The following is a 21,020-nucleotide window of genomic DNA, read 5'->3' as shown; positions in this document are numbered from 1 at the left end:
CAAAATGTCCCTAATGGTAAGGGCAGTTTCTCCCCCCTGGCTGCCTCTGTTTGCGGTGTGGCAACGCCTGCTACCTCCGCCGGAGTGGCCAGCTTACGCTAGGGCCTTGTGTCTGAGCTCTGGAAGTCTGCTGCCAAACGTCTAAGACTGACAGTGTTTGGGTGCTTTGCCCTGGGGTGAAACAGGTGAGTGGGTCGCCAATTGCCCACTCATTCGCCTTTTCAATGCTGCTGCTGGTGGTGGTGCCAGCATCTCTTCTCTGCCAGTTCGCTTCCTGGCTAGTGTCATGCCTCAAATGTCCCTAATTGTAAGGGCAGTTTCTCCCCCCTGGCTGCCTCTGTCTGCGGTGTGGCAACGCCTGCTACCTCCGCCGGAGTGGCCAGCTTACGCTAGGGCCTTGTGTCTGAGCTCTGGAAGTCTGCTGCCAAACGTCTAAGACTGACAGTGTTTGGGTGCTTTGCCCTGGGGTGAAACAGGTGAGCGGGTCGCCAATTGCCCTCTCATTCGCCTTTCCAATTTTTCAATGCTGCTGGTGGTGGTGGTGGTGGTGGTGGTGCCAGCATCTCTTCTCTGCCAGTTCGCTTCCTGGCTAGAGTCATGCCCAAAATGTCCCTAATTGTAAGGGCAGTTTCTCCCCCCTGGCTGCCTCTGTCTGCGGTGTGGCAACGCCTGCTACCTCCGCCGGAGTGGCCAGCTTACGCTAGGGCCTTGTGTCTGAGCTCTGGAAGTCTGCTGCCAAACGTCTAAGACTGACAGTGTTTGGGTGCTTTGCCCTGGGGTGAAACAGGTGAGTGGGTCGCCAATTGCCCACTCATTCGCCTTTTCAATGCTGCTGCTGGTGGTGGTGCCAGCATCTCTTCTCTGCCAGTTCGCTTCCTGGCTAGTGTCATGCCTCAAATGTCCCTAATTGTAAGGGCAGTTTCTCCCCCCTGGCTGCCTCTGTCTGCGGTGTGGCAACGCCTGCTACCTCCGCCGGAGTGGCCAGCTTACGCTAGGGCCTTGTGTCTGAGCTCTGGAAGTCTGCTGCCAAACGTCTAAGACTGACAGTGTTTGGGTGCTTTGCCCTGGGGTGAAACAGGTGAGCGGGTCGCCAATTGCCCACTCATTTGCCTTTCCCATTTCCTTTTCCATTTCATTATTTTCCTTCTGATACACAACCAACCAAACATAACACACACAATAACACATATAACACATATAACACACAGTGACATCACACATAACACACATACACACACACTTACAATGCACAAAACACAAGGACCTTTTCCTTGTTATTTGCCCTGGCCTTCACTCACTAATAGCATTACATTAACACTATAACTCACACTTCACCCTATAACATTTTTCCATCCACATACCTGCCAACAGACCCAACTTTTTCAGGGACAGTCCTGCTTTTTTCCAGTCCTGTCCCATCTAATTTAGCTAAACTAGGTATGCAAAATGCAAATACACATAGGTAGTTATAGCTCGGTAGGTAACGCTACTATAAACATTTAATAAATATAATCAAGTACTAAATAATAAATCTAACTTTAAAATACATTTAAATAAACCCCTATTTTTTTTTAAAAAAAAACATTAAAATTTAATTATTATTATTTAGACATAATCCATCTTTAACCAAACCAGTGCACTGCTACTAATCTTAAACATAACCGTACATTAACCCTAAGCTATTTTTTAGTTCTTGTCCAACATTTTTCCATCAGCATACCTGCCAACACACCCAAGATTTTGGTGGACAGTCCTGCTATTTTCCAGTCCTGTCCAATAAGTAAGTTGGGTTGTTGCAAAGTATGCCATTGTAAATAGGTAGCAAATGTTAGGCATGTAAAGTGGTCCAAAATCAATTTAAAAATGTAAAATATTCCCTATTCTTTTATTAAACATCTATGGACAGTACACCTCGGTATGTGTGTGCAACTCTATTGGTCGTTTCGGCAGGGGGCTCGCCTGCCATCAACGAATGAAGTGCATTCTGCAGTTCTGCAATTCACTCGTTGATGCCAGACCAGCCCCCTGCCGAAACGACCAATAGAGCTGCACACACGTACCTTCACGGCAGCTGCTGCTGCTGTGATGTGTTATTAACCCCGTATTAACCCCTGCTAGGCAACCAGGAGGAAAACGAAGATTAAACGAGCACGAAGAATGTCCGCGAATATTCGCCCGAAGAGAAGACAGGAACGGGCGAATATTCGCGGAATACGAAGATTTTTTTTTCCCCGAAGACGAGCACGAAGACGAACACGAAGAGCCCCCTGGTGCCCAAGTCTAATATATACTGTATATGTGTGTGTGTAGGTATATATATACTGTATATGTGTGTGTATATATATATATATATACTGTATATGTGTGTGTATATATATATACTGTATATGTGTGTGTGTAGGTATATATATATATACTGTATATGTGTGTATATATATATATATATATATAATCTTAAATATCAGCTATAATAAAAGAAAAATAGGAATAAAATCAATAAAAAATAATAAACAACTAGGCAATGCTTTAAAAAAAGATGATAAATAACAACTAAGCAATATAATATATTATATATACTGTATATGTGTATATATATATATATATATACTGTATATATGTGTGTGTGTGTATATATATACTGTATATGTGTATATATATATATATATATATATATATAATCTTAAATATGTTTTAAAGAATCAGCTATAAAAAAAGAAAAATAGGAATAAAATCAATAAAAAAATAATAAACAACTAGGCAATGCCATGTTTTTTTTATTATCAGAAAAGGTGTTTTGAAGAAAACAGCATAGTAAGGGAAAACTATTCTTAAGGGATAACTTTTTTATGGGGAATTTCTATTAATTTCATCATTTAAAGGGCTTCTTGGACCATCAGGGACCCAAAGAAGCTGCGCTATCTGCTGATATGGGATTCACAACGTGGGTTCCGGAACATTAGATATATAATATATACCCAAAACTGTCTATCAGTCATCCCGCAGCAGAATAGTGCAAGTAAAAGCAAATACACTAATCCAGCGTAAATAACAAAAAAAAAACAGGCGCCCACTGGGAAATTTAACCTTTTGCTAGCCAGAGCTAATGCAATAGAACGCTTAATGCTTGTCCAAGAACTGCAGTCTGATACAATATCAATGAACGTTCTGTTTAGAATGTTACATTGAAACACAGAATCTGGGGCAGATCGGCCCCTTTCGGCCCCATCTAGTCTCATGTAAAGACTCAGATCTTAATCAGTCCTCGGTCTTGCAGTCATACGCGCTTAAGGTCCCCCCCGGATTGCGATATCCCACTGCTGCCACCAATAAACCTACCTTACAAGAAAAGTGAGATGCAGCCGGACGGGTCTGGCGCTCCGCTCCCCGCTCAGCCTCATGTGAGCGCCGTGTCCTCTGTGTGCTTATGCTTTGGTTACAAAGTCTGCACACACAGCGAGCGTGAAGTGCGGGTCTCCTCCTCTTAAGTCAGGCTGAATGCCTAAAAGGAGGGGGGAAGAGGGCTGGGACGCGACAAACTTTACAACCCTCTGAGCAATGCCTCCACCAGAGGCTGCGATCAGGAAAGGCGAATCACACCAACTCAGTCACAGCACGCCAACTCCACCGCCACTCACCGCTCATTGGAGATCCCACATTGTAATTCCACATTATTGCAACATAATCGGTTAGATTGTAAGCTCCTTTGAACAGAGCCTTCCCTGCCTTTTGTTACCGTAAGTCGGTGTAATGAAACGGACCACTCGTTGTGTCCAGCGCTGCGGAATATGATGGCGCTATATATATAAATTGATAAAAAATAATAATTAATTTTTTTATGGTTGCTGGTTTTTTAAGTTGCCCCCCCCCCGTAGGATGTTTTGACTTCAAAATAACAAAATAAAGGCCAAAAATGGAAAAAAAAACAAAAACCCGTAAAATCACATTAAAAAAATTAGAATTTTTCTTTCACGTCGAAAACCCCCCCCGCATTAGCTGATTTCGCTATTGGGCTAGCAACTCTGTTCAATGACATAATTAAACACCCCACCCCTCTTCCATCTTGCCCCCACTACCTACAGCCCCTTTAGAGTCATCGTACCCCCCCCCAACATTGCCATATTACCCAGAAGGAGCAAAATTACTGTGGATATTATTGATTGATTCCTCACGACCCAAACGCACTCGTGAAAAGCACGCGCTCAAACATACAAATCTTCGCATACACGCCGCACTCTGCCGTACACACAACACTCTAAATGCATTCTGTCTATTATTCCATGAACGCCGCGTGTTGGGCGTCACTGAGGCCGGCAGACTTATGTCTAACTGCTGTGTGCCGTCCCAGTAATGGAATAAAAGTATGGCTGGTACTGGGTAGCCCAGTGGCAACCCCCCCCCCCCGAGTCATCTTCCCGGTGGCTCGGAATTCCGTCGGACTCTCCTCTAACACTGTTCTGAAAAGCTTACGATCTATCCTCCTAGCCTGCATCTTGAAGAAACCCTCCTTTTTGACACAGACGCCTATTAATAGATTGCAAGCTCCCTGGCCCAGGGCCCTCTTCTCTTTCTGTAGCGGTATATCTTAATGTGATCATTGTGTTATTGTTGATGTTGAATATTGTTCACTTGAATGCTGTTGTAAATGTATTATTTTCTCCTCACTGTATTTAAGCTGCTGGAGGTCTATAAATAAAATGCTGTGACATCATGCTGTGACATCATGCATTTGATTAACTGTGTCCCATGCCATATTTCATGTATATTACCTATTTCAAAGCATCATGCAATGGGAAACATTATGTTTGGAAAGTGCCCTTTCCTCTTATCCGCCTCTTACACGGGATTCAATATTAAATATGAATTATATATAATCATCTATATAATATAATATATAATATATCAAATATAATAATAAAAAAGCATTTTCTTCCCTATAACTCGCTGCCTGCGCAGAGTATCCGTCCTCCTTCAGGTCGCTTTCTCCCTAAACTCCCCAGCACCCTTTAATGCCCTTGCAGATCCGCTCCTTATTACCCGCGTTCCCTTTTTCCCCTTGCCATAGTTGCCGGCAGTCTTGTTGTGGCCAGGACAGTCCTGAAAGTTGTGAACCAGGTCCCTCGAGCGCGTATTGCTTGTAAAACATGCGGGGACATCCAGTAATTATTCATTCTGTGGGGGTCTCCATTGTTCCTCTCTTGTCTCCTTACAATCAATCGTCGATCTTCCTCGTCCATCGCCAACCCCTCTCCCCTCCGTCAATCTCTCCGCCGGCTGCCTGTACTCCATTTAGAACCCGGACCCTCAAATCTCTTTATAACGCTTCCTCTACCTACCCCCCCATCTCCATTATCTCCGTTATCTCCGTTATCTCCGTTATCTCCATTATCTCCTTTATCTCCGTTATCTCCGTTATCTCCATTATCTCCGTTATCTCCATTATCTCCGTTATCTCCGTTATCTCCATGATCTCCATTATCTCACTTATCTCCGTTATCTCCGTTATCTCCATTATCTCAGTTATCTCCATTATCTTCGTTATCTCCGTTATCTCCATGATCTCCGTTATCTCCGTTATCTCCATTATCTCCATTATCTCCGTTATCTCCATTATCTCCGTTGTCTCCGTGATCTCCATGATCTCCATTATCTCCATTATCTCCGTTATGTTCGTTATCTCCATTATCTCCGTTATCTCCGTGATCTCCATGATCTCCATTATCTCCGTTATCTCCGTTATCTCCGTTATCTCCGTTATCTCCATTATCTCCGTTATCTCCGTTATCTCCATTATCTCCATTATCTCCGTTATCTCCGTTATCTCCGTTATCTCCATTATCTCCGTTATCTCCGTTATCTCCGTTATCTCCATTATCTCCGTTATCTCCGTTATCTCCATTATCTCCGTTATCTCCATTATCTCCGTTATCTCCGTTATCTCCGTTATCTCCATTATCTCCGTGATCTCCATGATCTCCATTATCTCCGTTATCTCCGTTATCTCCATTATCTCCGTTATCTCTGTGATCTCCATGATCTCCGTTATCTCCGTTATCTCCGTTATCTCCATTATCTCCGTTATCTCCGTTATCTCCGTTATCTCCATTATCTCCGTTATCTCCGTTATCTCCATTATCTCCATTATCTCCATTATCTCCGTTATCTCCATTATCTCCGTTATCTCCATTATCTCCGTTATCTCCATTATCTCCATTATCTCCGTTATCTCCATTATCTCCGTTGTCTCCGTGATCTCCATGATCTCCATTATCTCCATTATCTCCGTTATCTCCGTTATCTCCATTATCTCCGTTATCTCCGTGATCTCCATGATCTCCATTATCTCCGTTATCTCCGTTATCTCCATTATCTCCGTTATCTCCGTTATCTCCATTATCTCCATTATCTCCATTATCTCCGTTATCTCCGTTATCTCCATTATCTCCGTTATCTCCGTTATCTCCGTTATCTCCATTATCTCCGTTATCTCCGTTATCTCCATTATCTCCGTTATCTCCATTATCTCCATTATCTCCATTATCTCCGTTATCTCCATTATCTCCGTTATCTCCGTTATCTCCATTATCTCCGTTATCTCCATTATCTCCGTTATCTCCGTTATCTCCGTTATCTCCATTATCTCCGTTATCTCCGTTATCTCCATTATCTCCGTTATCTCCATTATCTCCGTTATCTCCATTATCTCCGTTATCTCCGTTATCTCCGTTATCTCCGTTATCTCCATTATCTCCGTTATCTCCATTATCTCCGTTATCTCCATTATCTCCGTTATCTCCGTTATCTCCATTATCTCCGTTATCTCCATTATCTCCGTTATCTCCATTATCTCCGTTATCTCCATTATCTCCGTTATCTCCGTTATCTCCATTATCTCCGTTATCTCCATTATCTCCGTTATCTCCGTTATCTCCATTATCTCCGTTATCTCCATTCTCCTTATCCTCTTCCTCTGAAGAGCCCTGCCGCCTAAATAGCGCGGGGCGGCATGTAGTTGTGGGGATAGGAGGTTGGGTTCATCTAGAGGTCAGCTATTGATTTAATAGGCAGGGTCAAAAGTTCAGGTCAGAAGTTTAAAAAAAAAAAAAAAATAGCCTGGGTTATATAACTTAGAATTTGCGGGATGTGCGCGTGCCGCTTAGTGATTCGTCGCCTTTGCCTCGCGGGCACCTTTGGTGCCCCGCGAGATGCCTCGCGCTGCGCAAAAAGGCGCGAATTCGCGCTATAAATAGGAGCTGTGGGAGCGCTAGCAGTCATGCCACAAGGCGAACTGCTAAGCTGTGAATACTTACCTGTAAGGCTGGTATTTCGGCGGTGCAGGAGAGCCGCGGGCGAAGATGGAACTTCTTCTTGAAAAGCTCCCATCCCCCCCTCCCTGTTATGAATATTATGATGCTTTATTTTATATATCTGTCGTGTGCTTTTATCAGGGTAAAAGTTGTCCCTTCTTAGGGATGGACTGGTGTAATGGTGTATGCCGTCTGGCTTCTAGGGCGGATGGCTTGGTTATATATGTGTATATATATATTTATGGTTTAAGTTATTGGAGGTGAGACTCTGGGTTTGGGCCAAGAGTTTCTTTAAAGTGGTGATGTTTGTTATAAGCTAAATAAAAGTACACGGCCTGTTTATTCCAATTCGAGTATGGTGTTTTATTTCAAGTTTACAATACAAGGATACATTGTTGGTTACAATATCCCTTACAACTACATGTGCTCCTCTATATCCCAGCCGTTCTTCCCTCTGGATACGTTCAGAATTACCGGCAGTTATTATTCCTGATCCTATCCGCTGCTTATTTCTAATTTCCATTAAATTAAAGACCATTGAGGAATTATCACAGATTTGTTTCCCCTTTTAACCGAAATCGATGCGTTTCTACGGGAAATAACCAGCTCTTTGATCTCTGTCGGTTAAATGGTTACAGAACGCCTTCTTGTTTTGTCCCATTGAATTCCTTCAATGTATTAGCCTCCAACACCTCTGCTGGAACACCATCCCACTTATCTACTACCCTCTTTATGAGTCAGAATTTACCCTTTTTTGTAATAATATCCAATTTTATTATTATTATTATTATTTAGGAACTTTGGGAAGAACTCCGTATTCCCAAACTTACGAAAGTGACGCAGGTGTACCCCGCGCCTTGGAACGCCTGTGGGGGGGGGGGGTAAGGATCTCGACCTTTTTTTAGGCGACTTAATTTAATGAAATAATACAAACTTTCCTTTTCACAAAATAATGGAATTTGGGAATTTCGATATGAAAAGTATCTTTTTTTTTTTTAACCCCTCCCCCTTTTTATAAAAGAATCCAAATGCATCGCCGGTGATGAAATCACGTTACTTCTGCTGCCCTCGGTCACGCCAGCCCAGATCACGTGATCCGCATGCGGTGACACGCAGCGGATTCCATGCAAAGCCGACTCCAGCGGGCTTTTTTTTTTTTTATGAAAGGGGGGGAAAAATCTATTTTAAAAAAATCTCACATTCAGTACAAGAAAGCTGGCGTTTAATGAACTTTAATGTTTTTATAGATATATTTTTTGACCGCTGTGAGATTTTTGTAATGATATTGGCTATATGAAATATTATTATTACCCTCTACCACTTCTGCTGGGAGGCTGTTCCACTTATCTATCATGAATCGTGTAACTCAGTTGCTAAAACTACTATCTATACTCTCCTGTTTTCCATGATGTGTGATGTAAACCTTTTAAATTTCAACAATTTAACAATTTAACATTCAAAGATGTATCAATTTTTTCTTATATTTACATATACTCGATGCGGCCCGACCCGTTTTATGGAGTAGTCACTAAAGTAATTAGGCCCGTCGTTCAGAATCCTTCCTCCTCCACAATAAACAGCATTAACCGCTCGTCCTTTACGGCTCGTTATCAATGCAGAGGAGCTAATTGCTGCTTCTATCACGTATGTTCTAAAACACGCCTCCGCCTTATACACATAAAACCCACGCTAGGAAAAAAAACACACACACACCAATTCCCATGAAAGAGTCGCCGGCAAAAATGTTCCAGGATCAAAAAAAAAGGAGCTTTTACTTTACTGAGACGGTGGTAGTTGAACAGAACAGCCTCCCAGCAGAGGTGGTAGAGGGTAATACAGTGAGGGGATTAAACATGCATGGGACAGGCATACGGCTCCTGAATCTAAGACGAGACCAACGACTGATTAAGGTTTGAAACAGGCAGACTAGACGGGGGCCGGCAGGGGCCGATCTGCCGGTGGGTTCTGTGTTTCTCTGTACCTGGTTCGGTGCCAGGATCACGGGTTCTGAGCGGGTATTAGACGGGCCGTGTGAGTCACTGAGTGTGAGTCACTGAGTGAGTGAGTGCCCACTGGGATTTCATTCAGCGGAGGCTGCGGTTAATCTATGTACCCAGAGATGTTCCGACCTTTCAGCGGCCGCGGCACCGACTTTGTTCCGTGACTCCAGATTGTTAAAGGGACCCCCCAGCCGTCACATGGACTTTAAACGACAGCTGGGAGGACGGCGGGGAGGACTCCGAATCCCCCAATCCCCCGCATCTCATCTACTCACCTCGGTGAGCGATGCGGCCTGGGGTCTGCGTGTGATAGAGGGAGCGTGTGTTAGCATGAATGTGTTAGCATGAATGTGTTAGAGGGTATGTGTGTTAGAATGAGTGTTTGTATGTAAATGTGTGCGTGTTAGCATGTGTATGTTAGGGGTACGTGTGAGCATGAGTGTGTAAGTGTATGCTAGAGCCTGTATTAGTGTGGGAATAAGTCGTTTTAAGAGTGTGTATGTGTAAGTGTGTGTTAGAAGGAGTGTGTATTAGCATAAGCGTGTATGTGGGGGTGTGTATCAGCATGAGTGTGTGTTATGTAAGTATGTGTGTGCAGCATGAGTGTGTGTATTAGTGTGAGTGTGTATGTATGTGTGTTAGCGCGAATGTGTACGTTTATATAAATGAGTGTGAGTGTGTGTGTGTGTGAATCTGTGTGTGTGAATCTGTGTGTGAGTGTGTGTGTGAATCTGTGTGTGAATGAGTGTGTGAATCTGTGTGTGAATGAGTGTGTGAATCTGTGTGTGGGTGTGTGTGTGAATCTGTGTGTGAATCTGTGTGTGAATGAGTGTGTGAATCTGTGTGTGAGTGTGTGTGTGAATCTGTGTGTGAGTGTGTGTGTGAATCTGTGTGTGAATGAGTGTGTGAATCTGTGTGTGAATGAGTGTGTGAATCTGTGTGTGGGTGTGTGTGTGAATCTGTGTGTGGGTGTGTGAGTTACTGGAGGGGGGGAGGGGCTGATGGGGCCGTTTGGCTTTACCTGCCCCGTGAGCCGGGAGGTGGCAGTCGCCCCCGCTGTCAGGACACTAAACCGTCCTTTTACAAAACAACTAAAAACTAGAAACTAAAAGCATAAAAGGAACGGGCGATCCTCGGATGTTAACCCTTTCACCTATTGCAGTGGCTAACAATCCTTATGGAATCCACGGCTCATCAGGAGGTAAAGATATCCTGGATGAAGTCACCTGTGTTCAGGCAGGGATTCCAGCTGTGATAGAGCAGACCATGAAACCCTGACAATGTCTTAGGGGGTCAAACAGTACGATGGCGGCTCCCACCGACGGCACAACGGGTGCAACGGCCAGAAAAACAGGAAGCATTTCCCAGAATCAGGATCAGGAATAACCTGAAGTGCGACGTTTCCATTTTTTGGTTAATCTTAAGCCTTCCTGGAAGAGCCTTGTGGACCCCCCGCCCCCCCTTACACCACGGGCAGCGACCGCAATACATCTCACGGAATAATATTTACTTTCACTTACCTTTAAACACCGAATTATACAATATCTGGTTAAACCTGTTTTTTTAGCCTCTATCATTTTTCTCTCTAAATAGAATGAGCCCATCTGGGACGTCTAGTCACATGACCTCTTTCTAAAACGTCACATGATTAAATAATTATTCCTGGGCTGGGTTTACTTAATATTTTAATTCATAAAAAGATTATTATTATTATTATTATTATTATTTTCATTATTATAATTATTATATTTTATTATAATAATATTAATTATTATTCTTATTATATTTATTATTGTTATTTACATTATTAATATTATTATTAATTATATTATAATTATTGACTGCCCACTGTGCTTTATAGTTTGCTTCTGTAAACCCAAATTGTTAGGTGATGCACTCCTCCTTATGTCCTGGTTACTCATTGTACAGCACTACTGATTATGATGGAGCTATATAAATAATAATAATAATAATAATAATAATAATAATAATAGAAGTAACATTATTTTCTGATTAAAGTGAATAATTCCCGAATCCTACACGCCACGTTTTTTTCACGGCATGATTATTCCTCCCCGTTAAGTTATCTCTCCTCTATCGTTAGGTTGCTGATTGTTTCTTATTGGTTCAGGAAGCCTTTTTAAGGGTCTGGGAGGAGCTTGCTGATATATAATGATTTTGCCACCTTTTGCCATAAGTCTCAAGACATAGATTGGAAAGGAATGATAACACCGATGGATGAAGAATAAGCAAAAATATATAAAATAAATGAGTTTTAATATCCTAAAACCCGTGGCAGCGGCAGGCGATGTATGTATTATTCCGTCTTGGTACCCCCAGCGTGGGCTGCTACAGGAAAGTAAAAGCCCCCCAGGGACCCAGAGAGCATTTCAGATAACAGGGTTTGTACTTTAATGCCGGGGACTGAATGATCTGCCGCCACAAAGAGATTGTCCGAGACGGAGGAGAACAGAGCGCTTTAGAAAGTACAAAGGTTGTTTCAAAGCAAAGAATGTCCGTGTGAATATCGCCTCCGGTCGCCGCGGCGATCTGTCTGTTAAAGAGCTTCATGCTCCTCAAAGTGCTGATCACGTAAAAAAAAAACCCACACAAAACCAGAAGCGATTATAGTTTCTACGGCAACGGCCTATAGGAGCTGGCTTTTAGGTCACGTGACAATTAAGAATTCCCTGAAAATTGCTGGATGACTCAAAGTTATAATAATAATCCCCCCCTCCGCCACGGAAAGAAAAACGCCTCCATTTTCATTATAACTGTATTTCTTTTTGGTTACTTTTATCGTTTCATTTGGAATATATTGGGATATAATGGGGGGGGAGGGGGGATTCGCCTGTTTTTGTGTAATTTTCTATGAACAGCTTAATTTGTCTTTCAAAAACGATAGGTTTCCTAAATCTAACTGCAGCAAAGCCGCACCCGTGAGCCCCCACCGCCCGAGGAAAAGGAGTCTCGACCCCTGGCAGTCGAAGGGTTAATACAGATTTCCCGGGCAGCCGTCGGCGACGTGTGAAGGGCCGTTTTATCTTTCCGCGATCTATACCCATTTGCATCGGGAAAAGCGGCATTTATCACCCGGTTACAGGAAACGCATTGGAAGAATTATTGATCGATTCACCCAAACGGCTGATTATTTATTACGTTAACAGCGCCGACGGGCAGAAGACAGCAGACAGAAATTACCGACTTCGAAGAAAAATGGGCGCTTTTCCGATAATACAATTATCGTCTCACGTGGTGGGAAGGAATTCTGTAAAAAGCTCTCTTTAAAGGCAACAATCCTCATTTTCTTTTTAAAAAAAACCATTGCGCTGTTTCTTTTTTACCCCAGTTGTAGTTTTTGCCCCATAATATAAAGTTTTCAGGCAGCTGCACATCAGCCGTTTGTATGATTCTCGCTCTGTTATCTGACCCCCGATCTACTAAACCCCCCGACTCCTTATCATACTGCCTGTGGGGAACAATAGAACGGCTCAGTCTTAATCACCCCGTCGGACTCTCTGACTAATGAAAGTCTATGGAGGAAGGGACTTCATTAGCATTGCCATAAAGCATCAGCTGAATACCTTCTATTGCAATCTAATTAGTCCGGGCCAGTTCCACATAACCACGCGCTCACTCCTATGGCTCCGTAATGGATTTATTTTAAAAAGGGGGCTCTAATACCTGCCTGGAACCCCGGAACCAGGTTACTTAGAAACATAATGGGGGGGGGGTGTATATAAAGTGATAAAGTTTTAAAAAGTGGTCTTCTGACCAGAGCAACCAATAGAACGGTCCAACCAGCTGGTGCTTATCATCAGTTCTGTGATGATAAATAATAATGATAATACTATAGTTTACAAATTTTGCACCGTAAAAAAAATGATTGTGGTGTAAATCGGTCACCACTTCAGCATCGCTAGTAATTTCCGAGATTCGATGAGCACTGAAAAAGCGTTGCTTGCCATCTACCATCCTCCCTGTGGGATAAACAACGATTAAGGATTCCTTTGGAGAAAGATGGAAATCACCTTTTTGGGAATAATTCCCAATAAATCCCCAGTGCAAAAAAACCCAAAAAAACATTTCTAATAGAAGTGCACTTTCAGGACCCTGGACAGCACAAACCGCGCAGGCTTATCGAGTGAACTCTGGGAAAGGGTCCCGACCTGCCCCTCTCTCCTACCCTGATGCCCCTCTCTCCTACCCTGATGCCCCTCCCCCCTCCCCCTGATGCCCCTCTCCCCTCCCCTGATGCCCCTCTCTCCTCTCCTGCCCCTCTTTTCTAGGAGGTCAGAATGTTTGCTGAGTATGAGGGGATCGCAGGGTTCTACAGCCCTAAAAGCCCCGATAATGTGTATAGAAACAGCAGGAAACGGCTTTATACATTAAACGGGGTAAATAAAACATATTCTTCTTCTAAATGCCCCACTCAGTTGCCCAAACCACCCAATCACTGACCTCTTTACTTGGGTAAAATTTGTCTGGCTAAAATATCATCATATTATGATGTCATATTAGACCATGGGTTATAGATACAGTTACAGGAGAAGGAGAAACTCATTCTAGAGATCTGTACACTTTGACCGGATCTTTTGGAGGAATTATTGTGCTTTTTTGCATTGTTGTTAGAAGAAAGCTTTCATATCTTATTACATGGAACTTCAAAGCTCTTCTACTTCGTTTCTTTAGTCTTTATTGACTTTATTGGCCCCTGTAATTATAATACTGGCTGCCTCCAGTTGACCAGACCCAGACTGTCCGCCTGGCCCCGGGTATTTACCCTTACTACTGCCCTTGCAGCGATCTATTGCTTTAACGTGCAGCTGCGGGCGGGATACTCATGCAGGGCTGTTTTTCTGCCCCAGTCCAGATCTGCCGCTCGGCACAGAGGGTACAGCCGGGGGCCGCACCAGCACTGCACACCGTCTTTAACAGAGACTCGGTGTGGACTGTAACACAGCTCGAGATTTGATTGGCAGCTTCGATGCAAAAACTTGCTGACTGCTGTATAAGAAGCTACATGTGTAGTTTGCTCTCCAAAAAAACGTGTTTTTTTTTAAATTTTTAAATATATTTTGAAAAAATGGTCACCGTATTTGCCGAATAAGTTTTTTTTCCGCATTAAAATGTAATTTAGAAACAAAAGTTGAATGATTTGGGTCTTTTTTTTCTATTAAAGCGCAGGTTGTACTGCAGTGACACCTAGTGGCCGTTACATGAAATACACCCCAGACTCAAGGCGTGAATTCGGATTTTTTTCAGCCGCAGCAGATTTCGGGGCACATTTTTTACCCCAAAAGGCCAAGACAATAATCATAGCTCTATTTATGTGACTTCCTTTTAAACAATTTATAATAACTTAATAATTTTTCTTTTTCTTTTTCAGTTCTGAGGTCCTTTTCCTGACCACTTTTTGCTAAAAAATGGATCTGAATATGCATTATTTCTTTCCAGAGGTGGCAGAACTAACATTATCTCATCAATTTCCTATACTGAAGTCTTCTTCCTTCTCCTCCCCACCCTTATAAAGTCTGCCTAAACCAATCATCAACAATCAGTAAGTTAACCACATGAGAGAGATGACTTAATGGGGAGGAATAACCCCGCAGATCCTGAGAACATGACATTAAGAGGGCTGCTCCCAGTTATGATGTTTTAAGAAACCAATTATATAATAACCTTCGCCTTCCCAGTTAGTGCGAGGCACACCTGCCGACAGACTCACCTGCCGACAGACTCACCTGCCGACAGACTCAACTGGCACCGAGTGATACTGTCATTCCACAGTAACTGGATAATTATAGTGTAGATAGTTCACTAAATCTCTTTTATCTCACCCTCTTATAATTAACTCTTTTCTACCTCCAGTTCACAAAGGTCACTCATACTAACCATAAAATAATCTTCTCTTACAGGCTGATTAATTAGTAATTTATGTAAATTATCTGGAGCAGAAGTTGCCTAGTCTGATGGGCAGGGGGGCAATTGTCCCCCGGGCCAGGCCAAAGTTCTTCATAAAAAGCTGGTCTGACCTGGACTAGGAGATGGGAACACATCAGGGTCATGTAATGCGAGGTTAGAGAAAGTATCTGTATTTATGTAAAAGTTTAAGTGTTAGCATGAACATCTATGTGTAAGCGTGTGTGAGCATGAATGTGTGCGCCTAAGTGTGTGAGGGAGTGTGTGTTAGCATGAGTGTGTAATTGTGTGTTGGTGTGAGTATGTCTCTGTAAGCGTGAGTGTTTATGTGTTTTAGCGTGAGTGTGTACGTTTGTGTGTACATGTGTGTCAGTGTGCATGTGAGTTACCCTCGGAGGCAAGGGTCTTTATCTGCCCCCCCGGCCAGATGGTGGCAGCTTTCTCCTGATCAGGAATGTATTAGCAACTTTTTACTCGTCTCTCATATACTGCTCTACATATAGAAACCTAGTATCTGCAGGCAGATCGGCCCCATCCGGCCCCCGTCTAGTCGCCCGTTTCTCCTGCTGTAACGACTCAAACCTTAATCAGTCGTCGGTCTCGTCTTAGATTCAGGAGCCGTATGTCTATCCCACGCATGGATGTCTATTGTAGCATACCTCACAAGTGTCCTGTTTTTCATGGGACAGTCCTGATTTTCACTTTTACCCCTGACAAGTCCAAAAGGTGGACCGCCCCCTCCCCCTCAGTACGCCAGTGGTCATGGTTTAAGAATAAGGTGGGTTTCCAATATATACGTGTTGGTGATTTTTATATGTAAATGTAAAATAACAGCATGACGTATGATCATAACATGTATGATTTGGGAAGGATGGCACTTGTGCGCCTTCATGGTTTAGGACAGAGGAGACAGATTTGTTATTCATAACAGCGCCGGCCGGGGAGCTTTAGCTGAAACATTGTAACAAAAGCAAACACCAGTAAAATAGGATTATTCAAAAAAAAGGTGCAAATTCCTTTTCTGTAAACAATGACATCATCCCGTGTCATCACACCGCGTTCCCAAACTAACCTTCAAACCGACAATCACAAAACAAACACACAGGAGGGTGCGTGATATATACCGGTATATCTAAACTGTCCGTTCCCCCCGCTGTAACGACTCAAACCTTAATCAGTCGTTGGTTTCGTCTTAGATTCAGGAGCCGTATGTCTATCCCATGCATGTTTAATACCCTCACTGTATTACCCTCTACCACTGCTGCTGGCAGGCTGTTCCACTTATCCACCACTCTCTCAGTATTAAGTAAAACTTCCTTCCGTTCCATCTCAGCCTCTGACCCTCTAGTGTTAGATTCTGGTCTCTTGTTGTAACTTTTCTCCTCCTTTGAGATAAATTCCCTCCTGTCCTTTATTAACCCTTTTATGTATTTAAACGTCTCTCTCCCATCCCCTCTGTCTCTTCTCTCCTCCAAGCTCCTGCCGTGTCCGGCTGCTGCACTATCCATGGCTGTGACTGTACACTGAAGTGGAATTTGAGGCTCTGCAGCTGGCATGTAATTAATGTAAGTGCTTATGGTTGGTTACACAATATCCTACAGCAAATTTACTTGTAATAAAAGCAGCAAATAAGGTGTTTTACAGTCAGGTCATTTCGGGTGACACCTGGGACAGGCGGACGGTGCCAGAGCCAATATTCATTATATGGGGACAGTTAAAAACGGTAGGCGCGGCCACAACGTTCCATCTCCAGCTACATGTGCCAGTCTCTGGCAGACCAGCAGATCACCGGGAACTCCCATCAACATTATGTTACATTTTTTACCCCAGTTGTAGTTTCTGCCCCATAATATAAAGTTTTCAGGCAGCTGCATATCAGCCGTTTGTATGATTCTCGCTCTGTTATCTGACCCCCAATCTACTAAACACCCCGACTCCTTATCATACTGCCTGGGAGAAAAAATAGGAATGGCTCAGTCTTAATCACCCAGTTGGACTCTCTGGCTAATGAAAGTCTATGGAGGAACGGACTTCATTAGCATCGCCATAAAGCATCAGCTCAGTGTGGGGTTTGAGCCGGGAAAGTCACCCAAAATATCACATGACTGACAGCAACGGCGGCTCCAGGATGGGATAGGGTTTGAAGTTTTTACAGCAGGAAAAATGGGCAGTTTAGACGGGGTTAAAATACCCTCTCAGTTTTAAACCAAATCCTAAAATGTATACATTGATTAAAAAAGATGAGGCACAAAAAATTATGGTGATTGCAGTTCTTTCCTTTTTCCACAGATCATTGAAGCAAACTAGGGTTTATTCTATTAAGTAGAAGATTTTTTTTTTTCATAATAATGCAAAAAAAGGAAACAAAAATGTAATTTTTGGAATTTTTTTAATGGATTAATGAATTATTAGAGAATATATATATATATATATAGAAAGGTATATTGAAGAAATTTGCTTCCGTCATAAAGAGCGACATATCATCAATAAACACTTTTATTATGATTTAACGTAACTGATGATCTCGAAGATCATTTTATTCACATTTTTGTGAATCATCTAAAAGTGCATGGCCTAAGATGATCCAAGAATAAGACATATTTATAACCTTTTTTTTAACTTTGTTTTCACATTTTATTAAAATGCATTCATTTGGGTACAGTGGATCTGAACACACCCATTCGTTCCTTGGGATTCGTGCAACTTCGGGGCAGTTGGTAGCTACACCTTAAACATTCACACTTTCTGCTTAAAATCAATTGATGAAACATTACCGTAATTGGGATTTTATATAGTCATTATATATTTATTTCTATAACTGAGCAGCGTATTTTGCTCCTCAAATCCCTTTCCGTTATACATAGTGTAAAAAAAAAAAAAAATATCCTAAATATTTACCATGAGCTGGAATTCTCCAGCTGAGCACCAGGCTAAGTTGTCCACTTCAACCCGACTATTTATGTGTATGAGGGAAATCACTCCCTGTGAAGGACTAAAGGGATTAAGTCCTGTAAAACCAGGATATAATAATAACACAAAGGTCCCATAATTACATGCAAATGTAGAGTCATCAAAGTATTGCCCAATACTCATGCAGGAATCTCCGTGACTCGGTCTACCGGCTTACCCAGAGTTTCATAAAGGTTCCAAGCTGTAGAATCCAACATTCCATTGAGCTCTCCAAGCACCAGATCACCTCTCGCTGGAGAGTCCGGTTTGACTTCATCTATTGTTGTTGTTGTTATTGTTGTTGTTAAACCTAAATCTCCAAACCAAAAAGTACAAAACTGGATCGATACAACTGTTCATGCTGGCCAAAGGTCTGGTCACCTTGTAGGCGACGTTGATGGCATCTAAGACGTGGCAATCAAGGTCCATCTTCCGGAAGTAATAGTACAAGGTGCGGGTCACGTGGAATGGCAAGAAGCACGTGGCAAACACAAGGAACACGATGACGATCATCTTGATGGACTTCTTCTTGGAGTTGGCCACCTGCGCGATATTTGAGCTGCGCTTCGTAAGGATATAAACCATGTAAGAGTAACAAACGAGGATGACAGTGAAGGGAACGCAGAAGAGCAAGGCCAGGTTCACCGTACTGAAGACGACAAACTGGTCGAAGAGGTCCGTGCTGGAGGTATCGTGGCAGATGGTGGTATCTTCAAACTGACTGGTCGTCACGAAGTAACATATCGGAGACTGCATGATGATCACGACCACCCAAATAGCGGCGGACACGACCTTCGCGTAGCGGATGAGGCCCCAAGTCAGGAACCTGATGGGGTAACAGATGGCGAGAAAGCGGCAAATACTGATGCAGAGCAGGAAAAAAATGCTGCAGTACAGGCTGGTGTAGAAGAGGAAGCGGACGAGTTTGCACAAGACCTCGCTGAACGGCCAGTTGTTGGCTTTGGAATAATAGTGGACGAGCAGCGGGAGGGACAGGACGTAGAGCAGGTCCGACAGAGCCAGGTTGAACATGAAAACGTTGACCGTCTTCCACGGCCGGATCCTGAATATGAAAATGTAAAGGGCCAGAACGTTGAGGACGAAGCCCACGCAGAACACGATCCCGTAGCACACGGGCAGGAGGATGTATTTGAAATCTTCATTAAATACGCATCTGTACGTGATATTGTCTTCATCCATGGCACTGTAAAAAAAGACAAACATAATATGGTTCATATTCTCAGCTGGAAAGGGTGGTTGGTAAATGGAACAGCCTCCCAGCAGAAGTGGTAGAGGCTAATGCAGTGAGGGGATTTAAACACGCTTCTTATATATCTTGATACATACTGTATACAATGAGGTTTTCCTACCTCGAGGATATTATTCATGCAGCGGAGACCGGAGGCAGATACTTCCTTGTAGAAGAGTCCATGGTGGCACCTCTCTGCCTCGCTCTCCCAATCAAAGTCGTCTTCAGCCTTCGTTTCTTTTACACTAAAATAAAAAGGTTTTCAGACGTCAAGTTTCCTTATCTCCAAAATTTGATAATCGCGAAACCCTCTATTTAATAGAAATGTTCCCGTTATTTGTACAGGATCCCACTGGGTCATAAGTGTCACCTCCAGCCCAAGGTCAACGGAAGGGTCCGTCAGAGGTGGTGCTACCCTATGAGCAGATAGAGCCGCTGCTTAGGTCCCCCATTGGTCTAAGGGCCCCATTTAGCCAGGGGCATAATGCGGTATCCACACAATGTTATACCTTAATAGTTCACTTAGGGTCCCAATAAAGCTAAAACAGCCCCTGGGCTTGCCTTCATTAGCTGGGCAACCTTTACATATTTAGCTTAGAGCGTATGGTGTTTGGTCGGAATATGATGTCATTGTTGCGTTCTCATCCATATACTTGGCAGACATCGCTTCCTACTTTGCTCACTTACTTTGTCAATGTTGGGAGGCATTTACTTCTGACCACAGAATTCCGGCACGTCATTCAATACATTACCGGCTCCCCATCGTATACGGGAAGACACCAGACAACATACTAGACATAAACCCTTCGGTTTCCATAAATGTGGGAAGTCACACCAGACACAACATGTCCACCACCACGCAGCCCACCACAAGCACCAAAACGACCTACAGTAAGAAGCCAGCGCTCGTGATCGACCTCCGCCAGAGGCCGATCTTACTAAGGCAGACTTACTACCCCATGGGGGCAGTGATCGGGGTCTGCAACAACCAGCCTTGTAAGCCTGACAGAGAAGAAGCAATGACCTCTCATCCCCAAGACGTCTTGACCTACCAGCAAGCCACGTTCCTCGACACCAGATCTAACCGAAAGGAGACATTCTACGCGCAGATATTGTTTCCTTCTATCTCTAGATAACAATCCCAGAAGTAATCTCTCCACCTCTCCCCAAACGGCGAGGAAGGCCTGACATGTGGTGGTGGCTCTCCTCCTCCATCGGCCACACGTTCCTCCAGCCCAAGACACGTTTCCTCCCCTGCGTTCCGGTTCAGGCTGTATTGTTACGTCGCTGGGATCATCAGAACACTCTTGAGGGATTTTGAAACTATTTCCAGTGTCAGTTTATATAAGCGGGTAATAAATGAATAAAATTCACCATCTGATCTCGCAACTCAACTGAAGTGAAGACTCCGTTTGAGGAAGCAGTCGCCTCCTTTATTCTCACGGAGAGTTCCGGCACCCGCTCTTTCGCAATACCTGATGTTTCAGTTTCTGATTCATACCGAGCGCCGCGATCTGATACGCACCTGATCTCAATGATTGATTTATACTTCCTCCAAACTCAAGGAGGGGGTATTGCCACGTCTCTCCTCCTGGG

At 43.3% G+C, this 21,020-nt stretch overlaps 1 protein-coding gene across 1 annotated transcript; it reads right to left on the bottom strand.

Annotated features, from left to right (window-relative positions):
* Nucleotides 1–14,235: 14,235 nt before the first annotated feature.
* Nucleotides 14,236–20,187, bottom strand: LOC149281175 (P2Y purinoceptor 2-like). Its single transcript, XM_089499533.1, has 5 exons — nt 20,177–20,187; nt 18,500–19,379; nt 18,354–18,446; nt 15,033–15,097; nt 14,236–14,311 (listed from the first exon to the last, which is right to left on the bottom strand). Exons 1-5 carry the CDS (start codon nt 20,185–20,187, stop codon nt 14,236–14,238), a joined length of 1,125 nt encoding a protein of 374 aa, XP_089355659.1.
* Nucleotides 20,188–21,020: the final 833 nt, after the last annotated feature.

The sequence above is a fragment of the Sceloporus occidentalis genome, unplaced genomic scaffold (genome assembly GCF_023333645.1).
Source record: "Sceloporus occidentalis isolate IW3139 unplaced genomic scaffold, rSceOcc1.0.p SCAF_137, whole genome shotgun sequence".
Taxonomy (NCBI): Eukaryota; Metazoa; Chordata; class Lepidosauria; order Squamata; family Phrynosomatidae; genus Sceloporus; species Sceloporus occidentalis.
The sequence above is the reverse complement of the archived record's forward strand: the minus strand, read 5'-3'. Positions and strand labels throughout refer to the sequence as shown.

Bases quoted from the DNA above. Each gene is read 5' to 3' on its own strand.
- LOC149281175 (XM_089499533.1), bottom strand. The intron at 18,447-18,499 runs GTTTGGAGATTT...CAATAGATGAAG, and splicing joins ATCCAGTTTTGTACTTTTTG to TCAAACCGGACTCTCCAGCG. The intron at 15,098-18,353 runs GTAAGCCGGTAG...ATAATTATCCAG, and splicing joins GAACCTTTATGAAACTCTGG to TTACTGTGGAATGACAGTAT.